This window comes from Knufia obscura (assembly GCF_036327395.1).
Source record: "Knufia obscura strain CCFEE 5817 isolate CBS 148926 chromosome Unknown scaffold_12, whole genome shotgun sequence".
Taxonomy (NCBI): Eukaryota; Fungi; Ascomycota; class Eurotiomycetes; order Chaetothyriales; family Trichomeriaceae; genus Knufia; species Knufia obscura.
In genome coordinates this window covers 221,173-243,911 of record NW_027042698.1, presented here as the reverse complement: position 1 = coordinate 243,911, position 22,739 = coordinate 221,173, and the positions used below count along the sequence as shown (strand labels likewise).

Sequence of the window (22,739 nt, the reverse complement as noted above, 5' to 3'; positions counted from 1 at the left end):
TATTCTACCAGGCAGGCGCATATAATGCTCACATAGCACTTGTACCAAAGGATTTTGTATCAGTCGGTCTCCAGCTGTAATTCATTTGGAAGCAGTTTTTACGCGATAATATCGCTCCTGCATCTGCACCTATACCTTGCCCAAACACCTCCACGTCCAGGCACGTCCTTGCAGACATGCAGTCATCCGGATGACGGTGGTTTGCGTTGGTTCCGACTGGCGGGACTGACGTGCAGTGGGCCGTGATACCGCAGTTTGGAGAAGCATTTCCTCATACTATCACTCGTCTGACCTCGAGGTCTCGCCTTCTAACAATTGTTCGCCATACTCAAGACCATCAATATACCGTGCATACTTTGAACATCTCTTGTCCTCACACATCAACCGCCAAATAGCTTCAACCGTACTACTCAGATATTTTAATCAGCAATCCGCCAGAACTTGACACATTCCTCCAACCCGCAAGGCTTCCCATACCGGCTCAAGAGACAAGCCCGTGGTAGACGAGTCCCAGAAGACGAACCCTCCATAGTCTGCGCAGATAAACAGTCACACTCATCAACATGGGCACATCAGCAGCAGGTCTCCTTGGCCGCCAGCTAAAACAAATGCAATCAGACAAGGACATCCCAGGCATAAGTTGTGGATTAGTGGACAACAACGTGTTCGAATGGGAGGTAATCCTGATGATGAGCGACGAATGCAGATACTACGGAGGAGGCTTCTTCAGAGCAAGGTTGAGCTTCCCCTCGGATTATCCCATGATGCCGCCGAAGATGAAATTCGAGACACCAATTTTCCACCCGAATGGTAAGCAGAGTGTTGCGAGAAGTACGGGCCTACAGGAAGGATTCAAGACTAACAATGTGGCAGTCTACCCGAATGGCGAGGTTTGCATCTCGATATTACATCCACCGGAAGAAGATAAATATGGTTACGAGTCGGCCAGCGAACGGTGGTCGCCTGTGCAGAGCCCCGAGACGATATTACTGAGCGTTATTAGCATGCTGAGCTCACCGAACGATGAGAGTCCTGCTAATGTGGATGCTGCAAAGATGTGGCGTGAGGATAATAAGTCGTTTAAGCGCAGGTGTCGAGCTGTTGTGAGAGAGTCCTTGGGGGAAGAGTAGGAAGTACAGCAGGTTTAAGACGAGCACAATAAGTACTGCGCAGAGAACAACACTTCGCATGAAAGATCGATCTACGAATATAGATGGCGCTTATGGTATGCCCAGACTACCAAGGTCCAGGTCTCACAACACCCGGCAATGAATCCATGACCAGCTTGGACGAACGTACCAGGATCGAAGGCATCAAACCGAGGTTTATCGTCGCTCACGAGCCTCTCGCCTCAGCCTCCAGGGTTTGTGCTGCAAGTACACGGGGCCATATTGCACGAGATTCAACCGGAATCCTCTGCTGCAGGCTGCTACACTATCAAGCGGCATCCCAGCCTCCTAGCAGCATTGTCCGGAGCGTGGATCAGAGAAAGCCACGCACCGACTGAACCCATGTTTGATATGGAAGGACATGGAGTAGTCAGGGGCATCGAGATAGAGACAGTAGCTCTTGAGGAGGAAGACGAGGGGCGTTATCAAGCCACGTCTGAAGGCAGATCATACTGGTGCAAACAGGCTACCCAGTACCTGTATATAATAGATGCTAGCATCTACGGATCTATGACTATAATCCTGCACATGATACACCCTTTGCCACCAAGACTGTACACCGCAGAATATAACGAGAGTACGTTCTAACTGAGCTGCAGCATGTCGTCCTCATCCTCAACCATTTCCGCGACCTGCTCATCTATGCCAAATGCTCACTCCTTGTAGGCCAGTATCGATAGACGGAATTCCTTTGATTAGCCCAGCCTATCAGAAGATTAGGGAAGGAGTCTCAGGGCATTCTCGGCGCAGCAAAGCCTAGCCGAAGCCGGAAGGAAAAGCAGCTTGGCGGCGCTTTCCGATGTACCTCGGCGCAAGAATGATCATTGGTCCCGCCAAAGCTCATGCAGCGCCTGCGTCACAAAACAACAAGAGCTATCTCGGTCAGTTTCCACATCTTTGACTTTTGATGCCGGAGCTGTTGGCATAGATACATATTCTCTGCGTTGTGCGTGCCGAAAAGCTGCAGTATAGTGCTTCTGCTGCGCGAGGAGCTGGAAGCCCGGTCGACGTGCGGTGAATATCTTCCTACCACACTTTCCTCCTCGCAAGAGCTCTTGACAACGACGAATGCCCAGCACGACGCGATCTTGGCTCTCCGTTCGTCCTTGCTTGCAGGTGAAAACCACACGAGGATCCTGAGCTCTACAATTCCTTGCGAACCTTGGGTACAGTTCTTCTTTTCCTCTACTCAGAACTATACCACAACTTAGGACATCCTTCCCACGTCCGAGCCGTAGCGAAATTCCGATCGCAGCTTGCCAGTCATGGCACCAACCCTCGAAGATGCGAAGTCTAAAGCACAAGACACCATGTCCTCAGTACAGTCCAAAGCTTCGGAGCTAAAATCTTCGATACCGACCTCTAGAGACGAGCTACCCTCCACGGACGAGCTAAAAGAGAAGGCGGAGCGAGGAGCAAAGAAAGCTGGTTCAGGTCTACGATCTCTGGCAGCCGGCGGCGTCGGTGGTGTCTTTGCCGTCGTTGTAGGACACCCCTTCGATCTGGTCAAGGTCCGTCTACAAACGGCTGAGAAGGGCATCTACTCCGGCGCCCTCGATGTGGTCAGGAAAACTATTGCTAAGGACGGCGCCCGAGGTCTATACGCTGGTGTCTCTGCACCTCTGGTCGGTGTGACGCCTATGTTCGCTGTCTCATTCTGGGGCTACGATATGGGGAAGAAATTGGTCGAGGCTACGACAACAGTGCCCGTCAAGAACAATACACCACAGTACAGCATTGGGCAGGTATCTGCTGCCGGCGCCTTTTCTGCTGTACCTATGACACTGATTACAGCGCCATTTGAACGTGTCAAAGTGCTCTTACAAATTCAAGGACAGAAGCAGCTAGCACCGGGCGAGAAACCAAAATACGCTGGCGGTGTGGACGTTGTACGGCAGCTGTACAAGGAAGGCGGTATCAAGTCCGTCTTCCGGGGTAGTGCTATGACATTGGCGAGAGACAGTCCTGGTTCTGCGGCCTACTTTGCAACATACGAATATATCAAGCGCAGTATGTCACCGAAGGACGCGGACGGCAACGCTACGGGCGAGCTGAGCTTATCCGCTGTCCTCGTTGCCGGTGCTTCAGCAGGTGTAGCCATGTGGATCCCCGTCTTCCCAGTCGATACAATCAAGAGCAGGTTACAAAGTGCAGCTGGAAATCCTACAATAGGAGGCACAATACGAGAGGTATACGGCAGAGGGGGCATCAAGGCATTCTTCCCTGGTTTTGGTCCCGCTTTGGCAAGAGCTGTGCCGGCTAACGCTGCAACGTTCTTGGGTGTTGAGTTGGCCCACAAAGCTATGAACAACATGTTCGGCTGAAGAAGGAGGAATAAACCCATGATGCGACAAGAATTCAGCTCTGCGGTTCAATACGGCAACGGCTTCGAAGGCACACAGCATTGCCCCTGAACCGTGGCAAGATCATGCCCAACCAAGATCACAAGCCTGAACCAGCAACATGAAATGCTGCCGATCTACCTAAGAAAGTGCCGAGATACTCCGGACGCGGGCCGGGGCGCAAGCGGGACAGACCATCCCACTCAGTGTTGGGCTGTGTGGTATAAGAGGAGCACAGTAGGGACACCAGAGAGGCAAGTCTGTATGAGGAGCTGCCGTTTATTTGACGCGATGCATAGACGGCGTACAAATATGTACATAGATGGTATCTAAGAGGTCCTAATCTCAGCGCTTTGGAAAGCTGCTGAACAGAATCCCAAAGTTTCACCCGTGCCTATTTGTACTAACAATGCCCTACCTATGCAGGAACACTAACTCATTGGTCAGAATTTCATACTCACCGACATGCATCTCTTGTCGCTCACCAATACGCCATCTGGCACCCATCCTTGCATCTACCTGCATGCACCCACTCTCCAACGCGAACAACAGGAGGCACGACACACGATGGCGAAGCCACGACCTGAACATCCTCCCTGCTCATTGGACGAAGCTAAGAAACAGGCAGGTACCATCCAGAGCCAAAGCAGGTACAACCGACCCAACGTTACTGCCTGATACTCGTCAAGTCACTCGAAAAGGCAGGCGTGACGGGTCATGAAGCAAGAACGACTCCCGACCCACGCTGACCTTCCCATCAACATCCTACAACGAGGAAGGCATGACTGACCATGAAGAACAGGCGGAGCATGAAGCGAAGAAGGAACGCGTCACCAAACGCTCTTGCCCGATTGCACTGAGTCAAGGACGGGCAGGTGCGACTAGTAGATGAGGAAGGCGCAATGGTCTGGATGCACATGCTTCGTAGATTAGTACAGAACACGGCAAGTGCAGGCTCGTCAAGAGGAAGGAACGACCAACGAGTCGCACCTGTCTTTCCTATCGACGTCGCCAGAGGCAGGTAGGCACGATCCAATCTATGGGCGACTGAGGAAGGCGCGACTCACTGAAGGGTAGGCACGACCGAGAAACAGGCAGGAACGACGAACAGAAAGCTTCCCCTTCCGAGGCGCGCTCAACTGACAACAGATAAGCAGGTACGACGGAGAATGCCGGGAACCTGCGACTAGTGAGACAACCTTGCCGTCTGACATAAAACAAGAAACGGCATGTGCGACACTGTGAAGAGGAAGGAACGACCAATGAGTCGCACCTGCCCTGCGTTCAACGTCGCGACGAGGCAAGCACGGTCGGCGGACAAGGAAGGCGCGACGCACCGATTGAGCCTGCCTCCTTTGACGGGGTCAACAACTGGAAAGTGCCATTAAGCTGTAGGGAAGGTGCGACCGTTGGAACGCTCCTGCGTCGTAAAAATGGACCACACAAGGCAGGTGCGAGTATGCGACGAGGAAGGCGCGATGGGTGGATCGTTCCTGCCGGCTAGGGATTGGCTATGGAAGGGCAGGTGCCAGTGACTGGCGAGGAAGGTGCAATTCGGCATAAGGAAGTCGCGACCGCCTTGTGCTCCTGCCTCGCCAGACAAGGTATGCAGGGCAGGTACGATTAGTGGGTCGTTGCTGCGATCTGCAGCCGCGCCAGAAAATGGCAAGTGCGACAGGATGACGAGGAACGTGCGACACCTTAGACGCTCCTGTCTTGTCCGATGACCTTATAAGAGCAGGTGCGAGTAAGCGACAAGCAAGGCGCGATGGGTGGGTAAGCTAGTTCCTGCTGTCGAGAATCGACAGGAGAGGGAAGGCGCGATTGGATAGAAGAAGAAGGTGTGATTTGTGACATTATGCTCTTGCCTTGCTAGACAAGCCGTGCAGGGGCAGGTGCGAACGGTAGGTCGTTCCTGCAATTTGAAAGGGATCATCCGGGAAGGGCAAGCGCGGGAGGATGGTGAGGAAGGTGCAAGTCTTTAGATGCACCTGCCTGCCTTTTTCGAGGGCGGCGCAAGGTTACGACCGTGGGAGAAGGAAATGCGTCACTCCTGACGCACCTGCCTGGTACGGTGTAGATTCTGAGCAAGGCAGCTGCTACTGTTGGAGGGCAAGTGGTACCGACTAGAGACTAGACAAGACGTACAATGGACGAACGAATCCACTTGATCGGAGAGGACGCCGAAAGCTGAGATGAAGGTATGCTTTTGGTTGTATTACATGTCTATCTGTGCTGTGGTAAGTGTACACTCTATGTCCGTCGTCTGTTAGCTACCACCTAATGCTCGTCCCTCCCCCCTGTGTTATTACAGGCATTTTGGTATATGTTCACGACTACAACAACAGCGAGCTTCCCCAGACCAATGCGCCTTCGACTATGCCACCCATGATCAATACAACCAATCCGATCACCACACCAGTCAGGACTCGCGACCTGGCATCAATTCTCCAATTCGTGCTAATAGATGACTGAGGATCACCTACAAGCTTCTGTTCGCCGTCCATTCCTGGACGCGTTCCTGGCACACCGAAGATGATCCAGATAACGCTTGCTAGGATAGCTTGGACAATGACCAGCAGCGTCAGTAGAGCAATGATACCAGCCCTGTATTCATGATGAAAGGATACCGTCACGATTTTGACTGCTTCGCTTTCCTCTCCGTTACCGGATCTTGAGGCTGACGACGAGCTAAAGTTGCTAGGCCAGAAGAATGATCGGCACGGTGAGGCGGTGGCCGCACTCGGTGTTGATAAGGCAGACTGAGTCTGTGGTTGCTGTGCGGCCTGGGACCTGGGAAGGAAGGGCAGGCGAGGGACAGCAGGTGAATAGACGAAGTTGAAGCTACTGGCCTCTGACAAAGTACTGTATCTCTTATTCTCCTCGACGTTGTTGGCGTCTCTATCCGTGTGATGAGACTTGTTCCAACTTGACCGTCGGCTGTGTCCTGGCACACGTGTGCGAAGGGACAAGCGCTGCAGGTTATCGATCTGCCTGACCCCGGCGCCCTCTGGATGAGTGATGATCGTGGTTGGTGCTGCTGAAGGGGGGTTGTTGTTCCGCAGCCATATGACCCAAGCCTTGCGCTTCCGACCGAGACGTGGATTCTGGAAGTGTTTGACAAAATCTATGCTATCAAAGTCCGCAGCATTATAGCTTGCTGGTGCTGTGATAGAGACATAGCCTATCCGGCGGACCCACGTGAATGCCAAACGAGGTGCACCGAGAAGTTGTTTGAAATATGCTGTCCGAATCTGCTCGAAGAAGTGCTCGTCATCGAATGTGCCCTTGTCTGCAATCTGGATTTCTATTGTTGTACGAGCACCTGGATGGCTAAGAAGGCTAAGGTCGATGAAGAGTACTTCAGGCCGCTCAGGAGACGGGAAGCGGTCTTTCGCACCACGCGGACTGGCCACGCTCGAGAGGTTTGAGAATGAGACTTTTCGTCGCTCCTTCTCCTTGCCTCTCTTGGGCTCTTCTTCCTTGCTCTCCTCACTCTCATCGAAATTCATGCTGCTGGCGTCGATGGACATTCGAGCAGGATACGGAGTTGTAACGACAGATTCTCGAAAAGAGCTGCTTGCATTGTGGTTCTTGATGATGAGATCAGCTGGGCGTATGGTGACTCGGCGGCTTAGTCCCCGGCCAGGTAGAGGAAATGGAGAAGAAATGGCTCGATTGATCCCTGGAACGGGTGCAACACCCTCGCCCTGTTGCACATCTGCTTCGGCTTCTGAAGAAACCACGGGATTGACAATGCTTGGATGAATGGAATGCAGTGTATTGCCTGTCGGGGGTGCTGTAGCAGTGTCGGTGGAGTCTTGACTCGATGTTCTTCTTGCATGTTTGCTGGATGCTCCAAGAGGCGGCGTAATGGTAGCAGACGAATCGGAGCTTCGTGACGGCTGCAATTCCCTGAAATCTCTAATTGCAGTTGAGGATATGCTATCCACAGACGATCTGAGCGCGCCTTCTTCGGGCGTGCTGGGCAGCATACCACTTCGATGTCCATGCATGCGTTCTGCTTTGAGAGATGAATGACTGTCGGACCTTGAAGGGACCCCAGAGGTGGCATGTGGTTTCGATATGTTGATAGGTTTGTGCTGCACGATGTGAGGCTTGCCGACCCTGACGCTGCTTGCGCGACCTACAACGGGCCGTACATCTTCGTCGATAGAATATTCTGAGTCCGAAGCATTGTCAAACATTACTGACCGCTGCGCCGGAGCTGTAGGACTCGCACTCGCTATCGAGCCTGGTATTGAGCCTGCATTGTCCCTGTCCTTGTCAGCTGCAGCGACTGACACGACAGTATGCTGCTGGTCTGGATCAATGGTGCTGGTTGTGCTTCGACGTGATGTTTGTCCACTATGATTCCCATTTCTAGAAGAATCGTCCATATCCAAGGCCCGTCCGACCGTGGCGCCTTTGAAAGACCCTATTGACTTCCGCCTGGAGCTTTCCTCATTGGGCAACGTAGCAGGTTCTGCGGCTACTGCAGGAACAATAGTGCTCTTCGGTGTCAGCATCTCAACGCTTTCCTTGCCTTCGGCTGTGCTAGCAGTATTCTTCTTCGTCTTGCTCAAAAGTGGGCTAGTGTGCTTGGACTTACGTCTCGTATAGAGGCGTGTCGGGCTTGAAGGTAAGAATGGCATCGGTGCAAATGCTTGCTGTTCTGGTACGTAGAGGTGATGCGTGGTCATAGGGACAGCATCTCGGTTTTGATAATCTGCTGCGGATGCGGAAGGTGCTGTTCTCATCTGTGATCCCCACTGTGTTCATGAGTTCTCCAACGCGAGCTGTGCGCAACTGGCTGAAACAAGACGAATGCATGCTGTATTTTTGAGATCGACTTCTCATGCCAGGCCCGGATATGGCATGCAGCACAGTGGTTGTGAAGTTGATATCTTGGCACGCACGCTTTCAGCCGCGATACTTGCCATCACAGTATGGGCACGTGTCGAATTCGTCGAACAGCTGCACCAGTACGCTCTGACCGGATTGTGGCCCGAGCTTTGAGATGTCCAAGAATTGCCTCTCGCACACTGCACAATATTTCGAAATGCCCGGCTCTTGTATGGATAGCAAAGACAGGCTGCAACGTGAGAAAGGATGTCCTGATTGGCAACGAGCGACAGCAGTTGTGGTAGTGAACGGGATCTGTGAGCCGCAAAGGCCACACATGTCGGCGCCCCTCGGCGCCACGAACTCTGGTTGCAGGTCACTTGGTGTCTGTGCACGAGACACTTGGACATCGTCAGCGCTATTTGTAGTACCAATGCGGTCTCTGCGCTGCTTCCCGAGTAACCTTTGTATCTCAGCGCGTTCTGGTTCTAGAGACGCCCATGCATAGAAGGCTTGCAGCAATTTGGCATCAAGAGCGGATTGCGGTTCTTCGTCACCACTGAGCACTCGAGCAATGAACTTCGAGATTGATTCCAGGACGTCATCCTCACTCCTATGAGCATCAGCAGGCACTCTATTGGAGGTGCTCAAACGACGGAATATTATGCGGGACTTCTCATGAACGGCTGAAGTATATTCATATGTGTCCCAAGGATGTATAGTGATGCAAGCTGCTTCAGCCTGATCATTAGGCGACTTCGCCAAACCCCAGAATCGCACACGAAACAGCCCATCTAGATGGTTCTGTCGATCAAACTCGGTGCTTGGCTGCTTCAGTGCTTCGTGCCATTCTGGTCTGTCAGTAGCGCTGTGCACTATCTCAGCATCTTGTAGCTTGCGGTCCACGTGGTCTCCGGCTTCGCTACTGGGAGTAGGCTGCGAGCTAGTCGAAGAGAGCGAATCGACCGTGCCAGTCACTCCGCTGTGTTCAGAGGATATTTCTATTGAGAGCTCCAGCATTCTTGAATTGTGGAACCACTCGCATCTGACAGAAGACTCTGCTTTGTACGGCGTGGAATCGGTGCCGGCAGGGGCATATTGAATGTGCCATGGGTTGATGGCCATGCGCTTGACCGGTGATTGCTCGACAATCATCCGCTGCAAGTTCGTGGGTCTTTCAACGATCTCAGTGGGCAGCACTGAAGATGCGACAACCGTTGTGCATATGGGAATAATTGACCACTGCCCATGACCTTCGTCAGCTCTTTTGTTGATACTGAGTAGTGTGAAGTTATTATCGTCGTCGACGACGGCTATGTAATGATCTCCCCACCGAGCCGTAGGGGATGTAAGCAGCGGCTGGGACCATGCGAAGGCTCGGATTCGAAGACGGCGTCTCGTGCGACTGGTACCATCTTGGGAGGTTTGGATCGGATCGTGGCGAGGTAGATGTTGGTTAAGGATGCACGTCCTCCGCCATCCGCACTGTGAGCCGTCAGTCTCCCAAATGGACAAAATCAAATTTGAGGTTAGCACAGCAAGGACAGAACGACGATGAAAGCCCAGACCAGGCCATGACCATGACAGCCCGACAACGACTGATTCGGACTGTTCCTCGCCAATCGATAGATGGTGCAGCGAAGCCAGGCTCTGCTCTGGCCATTCATCCTGGTTGAATCGATCGGTGCGCACTGCAATACTAGACCACTGCTCTGAGACTTGCGAACTAGTCAGCGAACGTTTCAAGGTCTTGTTCAAGATGTAGACATTCTGCCCACAGGCCACAGCAAGACCGTCGTCGGACCAAGCCAGACAATCTTCGCAAGACGGGTAGGCACCAAGGACAACCTCTTTGGCTTGGTTGAGATTATTCTCTTCCGCCATGGCTCTAGCAGTAATGGATAGATTCGGTCGTCAGGATACGACGATCCTTCGTCTAGGTTGTATTGCTTGCAGCCATGGTCATGGTCATGGCCTACAAGAATTCGAGTTTGCACTGTGGCCTTCGTTTGAGACACATTCGACTACCGGCTAATCTTGAAATGTGCTCGAATGTGAAGTTGAGGGAACTACTAGTGGTGCAGAAACGCGAACCATGCACGCGACGCGTCTTCCATCTCAGGCCGCACGTCCTGCTGTCGAGACCTGCATATTCGACCACCTGCATAGGCCCCGAAGAAGTTCCTGCGCACCTTGTCTGTTCCTGCTCTACTGTTCCATCAAGCTTCGTCAATACATCTCACATGGTTTCCCTTTTGGCCGTCCTTCTGACTACGAAAGTTCTTCTTATCCTGTTCTGGACGATCGTGCATACCTAGATCTGTTCTGCAGGCGAGCCACGATCGCCAAGAAGCAGTTTAGACAATAATACTGCAGTAAGCTTGCTCGTTAGCTGCTCTTGAGTACAGTAGGAGTAACTCAAGGTACGCTGGACGACTCTTGCTGGCGCTCCTTAGGAAGTATTATTCGTCATCTGCATGTCACACAGTTCGTCTGGCAGCTGCTGCTGCTGCTGCGCTTGCCCACCACTCACGTCGTCCATCATCGTTGTTGAGGATCGATGCGTTTCAAGCGTAGCCACGTTTTTCTCAGCGGAAATCCATGGTGTGCTTGTCAACGTCCCTACCTACGCTTTTCGATGGATTTCACACTATCTGACGTTCGTTCTCTGTGCAGTAGTAAGCTCCTGACCTTCAAAACCATGTTCGACGAGCTTTAGGCTTGCCCAGGTGGGCTTAGCTGTCCCGGACAAGAGTTGGTGGAAGCTAAGGCATGCCGAACACCGGCTCGAGCATATGCAACAAGACAAGCTAGATGGTGCCGAAAGACTGCTATATAATTACGCCTTTTCAAACCTTAGTTCTGTAAACTTGCCTCGCTACTTCTCCACCTCTGTTGATGGGCCAATTCTCGACTCCGGGAGTGCACGGCATGAGGCAGGAATGGGGAGACGCAGTCGCGACCACAGTCATTACATATACAACCTTCATCGCTCCACACCACTTTACCAACCATATACCACTACATTAACATCCATACGTTACAGTACCAACAACGACTTACATAACAATCCCGCCAGTACCACGTTTCGTCTCCCAACCACATGACGATTGATCCGAATGTCGAAAAACAGCCTCATCTACTACTGACTACCTCAGATCATCCATGCTGACTGGTAGCACGACAACTCGTACAGCAGGCCCAAATGGTGCCCCACTATATGTACTCCAGGTCCCAGACATGAGATATGACAACAAAGAATGGATCAAATCGACGTCGGAAGTGGGCGCCAAAAGCACGGACAGGCTGTCGTACCTGCAAGTAAGAAACTTTGATGGGACTGATTGCTGGGCTATTGCTCACCAAGTTCTAGGCAACGCCATGTGAAATGTGACGAGGCGAAGCCAACGTGTGAAAGGTAAGTTGAACGTAGCATCTGTCGCTACCGTGTAGCTAATCCCTGGGCAGGTGTCATTTATCAGGGTTCCGCTGTGATGGATATCCCCTTTCGACTGACAAGGACGACACCAGCGGAAGCCCGCCTGAGGAAGACTCCTCAGTGTCAGACTCCAGATCGCCGGGGTCACAAACCTCTCTGTCTGTCGCGACTACGAAATCAGAGACACCAGCTACCTCGATTGACAGCCCGTTAGCCGCATCGCCGCTGGTGATCTCGCCTTCAGAACCATACATTAATAATGAGCGGTACTTCTGCAAATACTTTCTTGATCTGACTTCCACAATGGTGGGCAGGTCTAAAACTGGTCCTCACTTCTGGCAGGTTCTCGTACCCCAGGCGGCATGGTCGTATCCCAGCGTTCGTCATGCTATGCTAGCGGCAGCCATGTCATGCGAATCGCTCCTTAACCCTAGCAATTCTGTTATACCACGTCGGCAATCTCAATCACAAGTGGTGGCTCACACGTCCAAAGCTATACAGTCGTTGCTTTCCGGCAGTGTGCCGCTGGATGTTGTCTTATTGACATCAGCCACTCTGGGCATTCTGGGTCTGTTCAACGGCCAATGGGATACCGCTTGCATGCATGTCTCATCAGGTGCAAGACTGGCGAAGGATGCACAAAACCGTCACAGCAGCGACTCGTACATATCATTCTACTGCGAAGCATTCGCTAGTGCTCTACCTGCTATCCTGACCACCGCGCAGAATGGTAAAAATCAATGTCCACCGGAGAAGAACTCGATCGTCCGGCTACAGGAAGCCGTCCAAAGTCTGCAGCTTGCCAGAGCCAGCTTTGATCAGGCATTGCCGAGGGTAGAACAGCACCAAGGCGCCGATAGAGACCGCCTCGCCGTGGTCATCAGAAACGCCAAATCAGAGACTGAGTGGATTTTACGTCGATGGGAAAGTCTACTTCGAGAAGAGAAGGACAGAACTTCACCACCAGACGACGAACTACAGATAAATTTGCACAGGATCGAATCGCCATGGTCTACAGTCATGGCCGAATTGAACTTCTATTTGGATCACGCGGGTCCCTGGAATATCAACAAATTTGAAGTTGCTATGGAGAGAACGCTGCCGTTCTATATGCTGGCAAAAGCCGGTCCGAACATCAAAATGCGAGAAACAGCGGCACAACTTATGTATCTCGGCACACGGTTACGTGGAAGATCGATAGCTGCACCAGGAAGCCCTCCTGACAGCCAACGGATTAGCGAGATGAAAGAAGAAGAAGAGGAAGATTGAGGAAGCTGCCACGCCTAGCCACATCCAGCATTCCCTATTCTCTTGCCGAAGTTTTATGGTCGATCCAGAGTTTCAATACCAACTTCGGTCTGCCAGCATTTCGTGCCAGAATCACTTTTGAAGGTCGACTCATGTGCCACACCAGCCTCCAAGCTGTTTTCGGTGTCTGCTGCGCCCCCAACAGATAAATCGGCATACCACTGCCATCGATGCCACGGGTCGAGGCTTTGCAAATGAGAAGAGCCATCACAAAATGATGCACCGATGCTCGGACCTGTCCCACCAACAAAAGTCAGTCAGCATGACGACTCCGCCTTCCTAGCTACGCTCGGCCCTGGTCCCATCGTCACCTGCTTTTACACAACGTCAAAAGGTCAGAATTAAGCAACAACTCTTCAAGCTAACGAAAGTCAATTCCACCCGGCGCAGACCTGAGAGCTGAATGATCGACTTCAGCTCCACTTTGAGGAATCACTATCCTCTTCGAGATAATCTGCACTGGCTCGATAGACCAGCCGGCATTAACTCTTCTTATCAACAATATAACAATCAGGCTGCATTGTGGCGGCTGCAGAATGTCGAAACGAAAACAGCATGCACCGTCAATACCTAGACATCATTAATACTGCACCAAGCCTGTCGAGCGCAATGCTAAGACGCAAGCATGTTCCCATTCTATGAATCTCATCCACTAGATAGATTCAAGTCGATAAAGATTTATACCTATTCAACCTTCTGCCTTCTGTCTACATGTAACCAACCACATCACATCCACCATACTATGCCACACCATCACTCCAACTCACTCCCATCCATAATCCGAATAAACAAACTCATCCACCTAACCATATTAACATGACTCTTCACCGAGATCTTCTCATCAACCGTATGGATATTCCCGAACCCAAAGCTCTCCCCATCCCACCCCGCCGTAAACCGAAAGATATGCTTCGACACGTCCCAGTAATACCTCGTATCTGTATTCCCCGTCATAATACCCGGCGCAACAACGATATCCTCGCCGTATAGCGCTCGTATAGTCCCCGCCAGAACAGCATACGGCGACAGTTCACTCACATCCGTGGGCGTCACAGGCGCGGGCTCAAGCGTATGACCGGCATACAACATGATCGACTGCGGTGTCTCCTTCGCATCGTCAAAGGCATGGAGCGTGAGATTGTATTTATGCGCGATACTCTCCGCTAGTTTCGTGATTTTGTCGTGCACGCCTGAGGAGTGCTCGCCTATGTTGATGCGGTGGTTTATGATCGCGGTGGTGCGTTCGGGGAGGGCGTTCACCTTTACGCCGCCGGAGATGACGTCTGCTGCGATGGAAGTCTGCATTAGGTATTTTGTGGCGGGGCCGGCTTTGGCGGCTTCGAGGGCGAGGTGGTCTTGTTTGAGCTTCTTGGTGCACTGGCTGATGCTGGCGCTGGTCCCTTTCTGACGTCTGTGGAGGAGATGTTTGAGCTTGGAGGGGAAGTCGGGTGCGTGTTCTGCGCCGCAGGTGAGCAGGCCGAGGTAGGGGTTCTGGTCGTCGAGGTGGGTTGGGTATTGGTGGGCTTCGATGAGGGTGATGAGTTCGCTCATTACGCCGATTCCGGTGTGGTCTGGTGGGACGGAGGAGTGGCCGCCTGGCATGCGGATGGTGATGTGCACGTCTGTGTAGCCTTTTTCGCCGACGCCTGGGAGAGCTGTGCGCATGCCCCAGTTCTTTGCGAAGGTTGCGCCTTCGTCGACGATTGCGGCGATGCCTTCGGGGCCGTACCTGTGGAGGATGAATGGGGCGAGGTGACCGGCTCCGTTGGCGCCGCTGATTTCTTCGTCGAAGCCGAAGGAGAGTAGGATTGTTCGACGGGGTGTGAAGTTGGCTTTGACTAGCTCTTCGACTGCTTCGAGGATGCCGATGAGCTGGTTTTTGCAGTCTGAGGCGCCGCGACCCCATATGTATTTACCATCGTAGAAGCCGGAGAAGGGCGGGTGTGTCCAGGCATCGACTGTTGAGGCTGGGACAGGCACGACGTCTTGATGAGCCATTAGTAGGGTTGGCTTGAGAGCTTCGTCTTGACCCTTCCAGGTGAACAACAGGCCATGAGTGTTCACCATCTCGAGAGACAGGGTGTTGTGCACCCCGGGGAACGTCTTCTTCAGGTATGCAGCAAAGTCGTACATAATCTCCCACCGCTTGTCCTCGCCTATCGCACCGAGGTCATCAAAGCTCTCGGTAGGTATCTGAACTGCGCCAGAGAGTCGCTTGATACTTGCGTCTTGGTAAGCATCAGACGTGATGTACTCATCCATGTCATTCAGGCCACGAGACTGATTCTTCGGTTGCAATGGTGAGACCTGTTCGCAACTGGCAGTCTTTCCGGACGAACCACTATTTGTACCAGACCGCCACCAGGGACCTTGATGGGGCCATGGTGCTGAGCCCGTCAACAGGCAAGTTGTGACGATTAGAATGGTTAATATGCTTGCAAGAGCTCGACCTTTGCGTGATGAACGCGAGCGTGCTGTAGAGCTGTCGGACTCAACAGTGAAGACAGGCAGTCGCTGATCCGCATCAGGCTTCTCGTCCTTCGTCACATCCATCTTAAACTGTCTTTCGATAACCTCGGTGTACCAAGACGACAGCGGTCGAAGTATATTTCAGTCGTCTCGATGTATTCTGCTCAAGTAGCCAAGAGATGTTAAGCTCAGATGCTTGAGCTACAAGCTGAACAAACAGAACTCATAAGACTACTGAGGGCCCCTCGTAGCCTTTGAACCATCATTGCAATAGCTGACGCGGTTTTCTGAAGATCGCACAACTCCTCGTGATGATCTCACTGAGCTGGGACTTACATGGCCCAAGGTGCGCTTTTGTCCGCCAAGCTCAGCTTCCGGGGTATAACTAGCGCCTAGAAGTGGGCAATTGTGCCTGAAACGTCTCACAAACGATAAACACTATACCGGATAAGGCAGGTACGACGCAACACCTTTCCGACGCCTCCAGAGAGATAGCACCAGATTCTCAAGAGGTTCAGCACAGAGACACGTGAGCGAAAGGGCAAGTCGTCCTTGTCGTGATGCCGGCCAGGCAGGTCTTCATTTCATAATCAAAAATATCTGTATATACCGCGCTGCTCAGCGTGACGCTTGCAGATCCAGCCTGTCCAACTCATACCAAAAAGCACGCTTGCTACAATTGTTCTGAGATATCACAACATCTTCTGTAAGGGACTGCCCACCCCTTTCTCCCTCATCTGCGATCCTCCTATCTGCTGAGCCATGAAACCACTAGGGTAACCAGCGCTGAAGCTTCCACTGATGGGTGTCCGCATTCCTCCTGTTTGTGGTGTCCTCATTGCTCCGGCACTACCAGATGCAGAGCACCAGCATTTATTGTCTCCATCTCGTTCGTACTGAACCACAACATCCATCTTGCGAGCGTAGAAGTATTGCGTTACGCGTGCTTGTACATCGCGCAAATCAGCGTACTGAGAGATTTGGATGTGGATTGTGCCTAGGATCGCGGGGTCGTTGCCGGCGTGCTCGGGGGCTGCGTCGTGATCATGCGTATGTGAGTGGCTTGGCGGATGGGAATGTGAATGGTCGCTTGAGCAGTGAGAATTTGCGTGGTCATGCGAATGATCGTGGTTGTGAGTGTGAGCAGTAGCATTGTGTTGCTCGTGGCTATGAGAATGTGGCTGCCCATGCGAATGTGAGTGACTATGGTCGTGGTGGTGGTCATGACCATGATCGTCCTTCTTGATATCTTCTAGCCAAAATTTCGGCGCTGTGTAGCCTACTACGCCTCGTATGGAGCTGACGCCGCCAAGAACATCACGTAAGTTGTATTCGATATCAGAGTTGAGCGAGAGAAGTAAGATTTTTATTGTGCTTGATACCAGCGGAATGGTCGAAATGAAGATCAGGACAGCAATAATGCATGATGCAAGCGGATCGAAGCCGCTCCAGCCAGTAAACTGCACCAGCAGTGTCGAGATGACAACTGCCACCGAGCCTAAGGCATCGGCCATGATGTGAAGGTAGATCCCTTGCATGTTTTCTCCGCCGTGGTGGTGATGGCCATGCCCTCCTGACGCTTGTGGCTTCGTTGGGGACGCTGAAGCAGCGTTGGAAGGTGTGTGGGGATCATGTGAGTCGTGGGCATGACTGTGTCCACCATGACTATGATCATGCCCGTGATGATGGCCATGGTGGCCATGAAAAGCGAAAATGCCGACCATGTTGACAGCAAGCCCAGCTATGCTGACATATAACAGCTCTGATGTTCTCTGCAGTGTCGCTCCCTCGAACAGACGCTCGAAAGCTTCATAGACGATTTCAACGCTGATCAGCATCAGGAAAATGCCGTTGCCCAAGCCCGCCAATGTATCAATCTTGCCGTAGCCGTAGGGAAACTTGGCGCTCGGCGGCCACTTGCTCATTACTGCTGCGCACACGCCAACTAGCAACGCAACACAGTCAAAGAACATATGTATACTGTCACTGATCAACCCCAGCGAGCCCGTTAGATAGCCATAGGTGGACTGAACGATCATGAATCCCAGATTGAGCCACATGAAGTAGAAAATTCTTCTGGATTCTTCGTCTGCTATTATACCATGCAGCAGAGCATATTTCTCGGTCGCATGAAGAAGCACATCGGTTAATCCCGAGACATGACGGTGCTGAGACGCCATGGCTGTGGGTGTGTTTCTGGCTTCAAACGAGCGCTGCTTTGCTATCAGCGGCGCATGTAGTTCGTTCGATAGGGCTCGACTAGGGCTATGAGTGTCTCCGTCGTGGCTTTGATAGAGGTATTGGTCGGTCACTGCATGCTCATGTTGATGTACTGTGTGTTCTGTAGGCACCTCAGAGCCGCTGGGGATCCGTGGTAGTTGTGGAAATGTCGGTGCAAGGCGACTCTGCCTTTGGTGAGGGCGACTTTGTCGGCGCTCGTGTCCGTGGTTGAATTGGTCTGCTGCAGATATTGGCAAAGTGAACGTTTGGCTCATATTTCGCGAGCGACAAGAATATCGTGAGGGTTATTGCAAAGGTGTTTTAAGCTCAATCCACAATGTTATCGCTTGACAAGCCCGCTATTGAATGCTGTTTTCTCGGAGGTCGTTCGATAACATGAAAGGATCGACTATCGAAGCTCTGACGGACGCCTGCGCCCTACGAAAATAGCAATGCTGTTAGCAAACGCTTGGACAGTCTCTCCCTCAATTGCAGAAGGGTAGATGCTCAAAGTGCAGCCGCAGCACTGCATTTCTCAACACCACGCCGAGTGCAGGCTGAAAAGGCACTATCCCAGAACAGACGAGGCAAGGATAAAGCCCCTTAATCTATGCATTTTGGGCATAGTAAACATTCGGCTACGCACGTCATCGGTGGGACAGATCTCAGAAACTTGAAACCTTGGACTCCTATCAGATCGATTACCGAACATTAGATGTCCTCGACGGCCAGCAACTTCACAGCTGGACGCGTCGTTATGGCTGAAAGAATCGTCTTTCGCAGTACAACTCTTCTGCAATGGCAATAATAACTATACTGCTGCTCGCAGCAATAGTGGCTTTAGCCACGGCTGTTGTGGCCTTGGTTATGTTTGGCTTGCCTTCCAGCTCTCCAGCACAGAAAGGATCTGTGCAAATCGTGGTGCTCGGCGACATTGGTCGCAGTCCTCGGATGCAATATCATGCTTTGAGTATTGCTCAGCATGGTGGCAAGGTTGAGCTGGTGGGCTTTATAGGTGAGAGCACACTTACAGAGACATGGTCATCGGCAGAAAGCTAATTGAGTGTGACTTTCAGAGAGTGAACCAATATCTGAACTGCGAGACAATGCGTCTGTCCGGCTCGTGCCATTACCAAGTCCTCCTCGAATGCTCAACACTAGCAATAAGCTCGCCTTCCTGCTTGCCGCGCCCTTCAAAGTCCTTTTTCAGATATGGACACTTTGGAGCACGTTAGCATACAATACGCAATCATGTGAATGGATGTTGGTCCAAAACCCTCCTTCCATTCCTACCTTGCTTCTCGCGATAGTTGTTTGTCACTTCCGCAAGATCAAGCTTGTGATCGACTGGCACAATTTTGGCTACTCAATCTTGGGCCTAAAGCTCGGACAAAATCATCCTCTCGTGTTTGTCGCCAAGGTCTATGAACGCTACCTAGGCAGAATTGCGCAGTACCATTTTGCCGTCACCAATGCTATGTGCGACGTACTTAAATCAGATTTGGGAATACGTGGCACCATCCTGCCGTTGCACGATAGGCCAGCGCCTCTCTTCATCCCTCTATCCGATGCGGATCAGATAGCCTTCCTCACACGTCACGAGCTGACGGCAGCAGAGGTTGACAATATCATTGCAAGCAAGACAAGGCTTGTGGTTTCTTCGACATCGTGGACCGCAGATGAGGACTTCTCGGTGCTACTCGATGCGCTTCGCAGTTACTCGGAAAGTGCAACTACAGACTCACCACATTTGCCAGAATTATTGGTAATTATCACTGGGAAAGGACCGTTGAATCAGCACTATGTGGAGAAGATCAGAGATCTCGAGTCTAGGCAGGAGCTTGAAATGGTCACCATCAAAACAGCGTGGCTGTCTTTCGAAGACTATGCTTCGCTACTGGGCGCAGCTGACCTCGGGGTCTCACTACACATGAGCAGCAGTGGCGTGGACCTCCCTATGAAGGTCGTGGACATGTTCGGTGCCGGCCTCCCTGTGCTGGGCTACGACAACTTCAAAGCTTGGCCAGAATTGGTTCAAGAAAATATCAATGGAAAAGGGTTCTCTAGTCCAGCGCAAATGTCAAGCATCATGAAAGACATCTTCGACCCTACGAATGAGACCTTGGACACTCTCAAGGAAGGAGCTGTGCGAGAGAGCAAGCGTCGATGGAGCTCGGAGTGGGACCCGGTTGCCGGTAAACTGTTCGGCTTGACTATGTGAGAGCTATGACCTGATCAAGCTAGAGAAGCAGAGACTTGCTGTCCATTTGGTACCCAACAAGGCTCAATGCCGGCGCCACCCACATGACAGACAACGGAGAATATTCCCCAACCTGGGCGTATCGATAGCCATAAGCAAGGTGCGTTACAAGCAGGGTCCAATAGATGATTATCTCCTCGAGCGTCTGAGGTCCACGAGTACGTGCCCATTGCCAATTTAACAGTCCTGAATATGTCAGTGATATTGCTCTGTGACCACCGCTGTCATGTAAGAGTGGTTGGAAGTGATCGCTCAAGAGACGAGAATGTTCGGAACCTACCTGCGATTGCCAAGCTCACGTTGACATAGTTGTAACAGTTTTGGGCGCTGCGCTGGCCGACCCTGTCTTCCTTCTTCGTGATGGGAAGCTTGTTGAGTAGAGGGTGGATCAACTTCAGACCGCCAGCCTTGCAGAATCGATCAGATGAAACAGTCGAAAGATCGTTTGCGAAGAGCTTACAATATGACCTGGAATAGCTATGGTATACAAGATAGCAGCAGTTTTCCACAACGTCGATGGGACCGGCATGATCGCAATCAGTTTCTCTTCGGGCTCGTTAGCAAAAAGGCAAGCTTATTATTTACACAAGAAAAGATGAGGATGCTGATGAGATGCTAATGGGCATTCCAAATGGTTTATTTTATGCTCTACCTTCGTTCCTGCTGATGCTTCGCTAAATTTAATCATAGCCATTTGCCGAGGCAGCGAATGTTCTTACCACGGCAGCGGAAACCAGCTTGTCATGCCGAAGGACGACTACCTTAAAGTGGCCGTCGATGTTCAGTATGCTGTTCATAACCTTGCGACCTCGTTCAATCTCAGGCTTTCCCTCATGGTGAATGCTTCATCAAAGTTGTCTTCGAGCGATGCAATACGGGGACAGATTTGAACGTGGCTGAACGTGCCACAGCGGGGTCAGTCCCACGCTTCGTTGCTCGGGCTCAGCCCTGCGTTGATCTCACGGACACCGGAAATCTCTTGTCTTGGAGGAACAAGTCCTTTTCATTGGACAAACGCACCAGGAAATCAGGATTCACATCGCGTCTACCAGGATGGTAGAGTAGATTCTTCAGGTTGTGCTGCAAAAGTGGCGGCGAAGCAATGACGTAGCAATATCTCGAACAATTCTTGACACATGCAAGAGCGAATAGAGTACTGACCTCAAGCAGTCCAATGATTCTGACAGGCAGTCGCAAGCATTTCACTTTCCTTAGAGACACATTCGGATTCAGCTATCGACAAAGTCGTCCCTCCATCACCGGCGTCGACACGCAAAAGTAATATCGAAGTCCTACGAGTTATCCATACAGAACCGTCTTATCGATAAGCTCCTCCCTGGTTATCGCTGGGCTGAGGCCCGCGCCAGATTGAAATGGAATACATTAACTACATCAAATCCAAAGCACATATTGGCGCTGCACCCAAATCTGAAAAGCCAGTCTTGTCAGACGAAGATGAGCAGTTCCTCAGCCGAATAACCAGTCAGGACAACCCCCCTCCGCTGCCCACGGTCGAACATGGCGGCGATGCTCAGCTCGCCCTCCTGGATGGTGCGCAAAACATTGAGTTGCCGCCCGGAACACCGAATGAGCTGACGGAGGAGCCGACTGCGGTTCCAGAATTCCCGCCCAAAGAAGAAACCGGCAAGAAGACGACATGGAGCTGGCTGCGCAGAGACAGCAGACATGCTCGACAGAATAACCAGGAGGCAACCGCTGAAGGATTGCACGATATCGCCGAAGGCATGAAAACAAAAGAAGAGTCTGATGTCAGCCCCGAGGATATTGAAGCAAAGAAAGAGGAACAAGATATGGCCAATGTGCTCGAGAACCTGAATCTTGCGGCCGTCGACAACCGGGTATTCTCTATTAGCGACGAGACGCAAGAACTGCTGCAGCGGTTTAACCAAGTACTGAAAGACCTGATGAACGGTGTTCCCACGGCATACCACGATCTCGAAAGCCTCCTTACCAACGGCGACAAGCAGCTGCAGAAGACGTACAACGGCCTGCCGTCATGGCTTCAGAAACTTGTCGAGAAGCTTCCCGAAACCATGACTAAAGGTTTCGCACCCGAAATAATGGCGGCCGCTGCAGAAAGAGCATCAAGCTATGGCGTCAACCTTGAGAAATCCGGCAAAGCAGCAGGCACTGCGGCCAAGTTCTTGAAAACACCCTCTCTGAAGGATATTGTCGGGAAGCCCGGCGCGGTGACGGGGATGCTGAGGTCTATCATGACCTTTTTGAGGACTCGGTTCCCCGCTTTTGCAGGTATCAATGTTTTATGGTCGCTGGCCCTGTTCCTGCTGTTGATGGTGTTCTGGTACTGTTACAAGCGCGGCCGAGAGACGCGACTCGAACAGGAACGAAAATTGACCGAACAGGAAGTCCAAGAACTTGAGAAGGACTGGAAAGAAAGTCAACCCGAAACAGACAATTCAGAGCCCAGGGTAGTCCCTACAACAACAACAGCCCCGCCTGGGGCTACCATGGAGCAAGTCAGAGCAGGAATCATCGAGGCGGATGCTCAGAAAATTGCAGCAGCTTCGCAGGCGAAGGAACCCACAGCAGCGCCTGTGGTGCCTTGAAGCGGTTACAGCTCCATCTACCTATGCATTGTTCCACGTTTGGATCCCTTTTAATTGAGCCTGGTACTCCTTAAGCGATGCTCTTTTACCATCAGACCT

At 51.8% G+C, this 22,739-nt stretch overlaps 9 protein-coding genes across 9 annotated transcripts; 5 read left to right on the top strand and 4 right to left on the bottom strand.

The window, feature by feature from the left end:
• Positions 1 to 563: 563 nt before the first annotated feature.
• On the top strand, positions 564 to 1,130 carry ubc15 (Ubiquitin-conjugating enzyme E2 15; the record flags this gene model as incomplete). Its single annotated transcript, XM_064877242.1, has 1 exon — positions 564 to 1,130. The coding sequence occupies one exon, from the start codon at positions 564 to 566 to the stop codon at positions 1,128 to 1,130; it is 567 nt and encodes a 188-aa protein (XP_064726744.1).
• Positions 1,131 to 2,434: 1,304 nt separating this feature from the next.
• Positions 2,435 to 3,493, top strand: CRC1 (carnitine transporter; the record flags this gene model as incomplete). The annotated part of the gene is made up of 1 exon (XM_064877241.1): positions 2,435 to 3,493. The coding sequence occupies one exon, from the start codon at positions 2,435 to 2,437 to the stop codon at positions 3,491 to 3,493; it is 1,059 nt and encodes a 352-aa protein (XP_064726743.1).
• Positions 3,494 to 5,847: 2,354 nt separating this feature from the next.
• On the bottom strand, positions 5,848 to 8,271 carry PMZ80_008843 (uncharacterized protein; the record flags this gene model as incomplete). The annotated part of the gene is made up of 1 exon (XM_064877240.1): positions 5,848 to 8,271. One exon carries the CDS (start codon positions 8,269 to 8,271, stop codon positions 5,848 to 5,850), a length of 2,424 nt encoding a protein of 807 aa, XP_064726742.1.
• A 163-nt stretch (positions 8,272 to 8,434) lies between these two features.
• On the bottom strand, positions 8,435 to 10,240 carry PMZ80_008842 (uncharacterized protein; the record flags this gene model as incomplete). Its single annotated transcript, XM_064877239.1, has 1 exon — positions 8,435 to 10,240. The coding sequence occupies one exon, from the start codon at positions 10,238 to 10,240 to the stop codon at positions 8,435 to 8,437; it is 1,806 nt and encodes a 601-aa protein (XP_064726741.1).
• A 1,960-nt stretch (positions 10,241 to 12,200) lies between these two features.
• Positions 12,201 to 13,064, top strand: PMZ80_008841 (uncharacterized protein; the record flags this gene model as incomplete). Its single annotated transcript, XM_064877238.1, has 1 exon — positions 12,201 to 13,064. The coding sequence occupies one exon, from the start codon at positions 12,201 to 12,203 to the stop codon at positions 13,062 to 13,064; it is 864 nt and encodes a 287-aa protein (XP_064726740.1).
• A 792-nt stretch (positions 13,065 to 13,856) lies between these two features.
• PMZ80_008840 (uncharacterized protein) lies at positions 13,857 to 15,656 on the bottom strand (the record flags this gene model as incomplete). Its single annotated transcript, XM_064877237.1, has 1 exon — positions 13,857 to 15,656. One exon carries the CDS (start codon positions 15,654 to 15,656, stop codon positions 13,857 to 13,859), a length of 1,800 nt encoding a protein of 599 aa, XP_064726739.1.
• A 608-nt stretch (positions 15,657 to 16,264) lies between these two features.
• MSC2 (putative zinc transporter msc2) lies at positions 16,265 to 17,752 on the bottom strand (the record flags this gene model as incomplete). The annotated part of the gene is made up of 1 exon (XM_064877236.1): positions 16,265 to 17,752. One exon carries the CDS (start codon positions 17,750 to 17,752, stop codon positions 16,265 to 16,267), a length of 1,488 nt encoding a protein of 495 aa, XP_064726738.1.
• Positions 17,753 to 18,939: 1,187 nt separating this feature from the next.
• On the top strand, positions 18,940 to 20,013 carry ALG1 (mannosyltransferase; the record flags this gene model as incomplete). The annotated part of the gene is made up of 1 exon (XM_064877235.1): positions 18,940 to 20,013. One exon carries the CDS (start codon positions 18,940 to 18,942, stop codon positions 20,011 to 20,013), a length of 1,074 nt encoding a protein of 357 aa, XP_064726737.1.
• A 1,412-nt stretch (positions 20,014 to 21,425) lies between these two features.
• Positions 21,426 to 22,640, top strand: PMZ80_008837 (uncharacterized protein; the record flags this gene model as incomplete). The annotated part of the gene is made up of 1 exon (XM_064877234.1): positions 21,426 to 22,640. One exon carries the CDS (start codon positions 21,426 to 21,428, stop codon positions 22,638 to 22,640), a length of 1,215 nt encoding a protein of 404 aa, XP_064726736.1.
• Between the last annotated feature and the right edge of the window lie 99 nt (positions 22,641 to 22,739).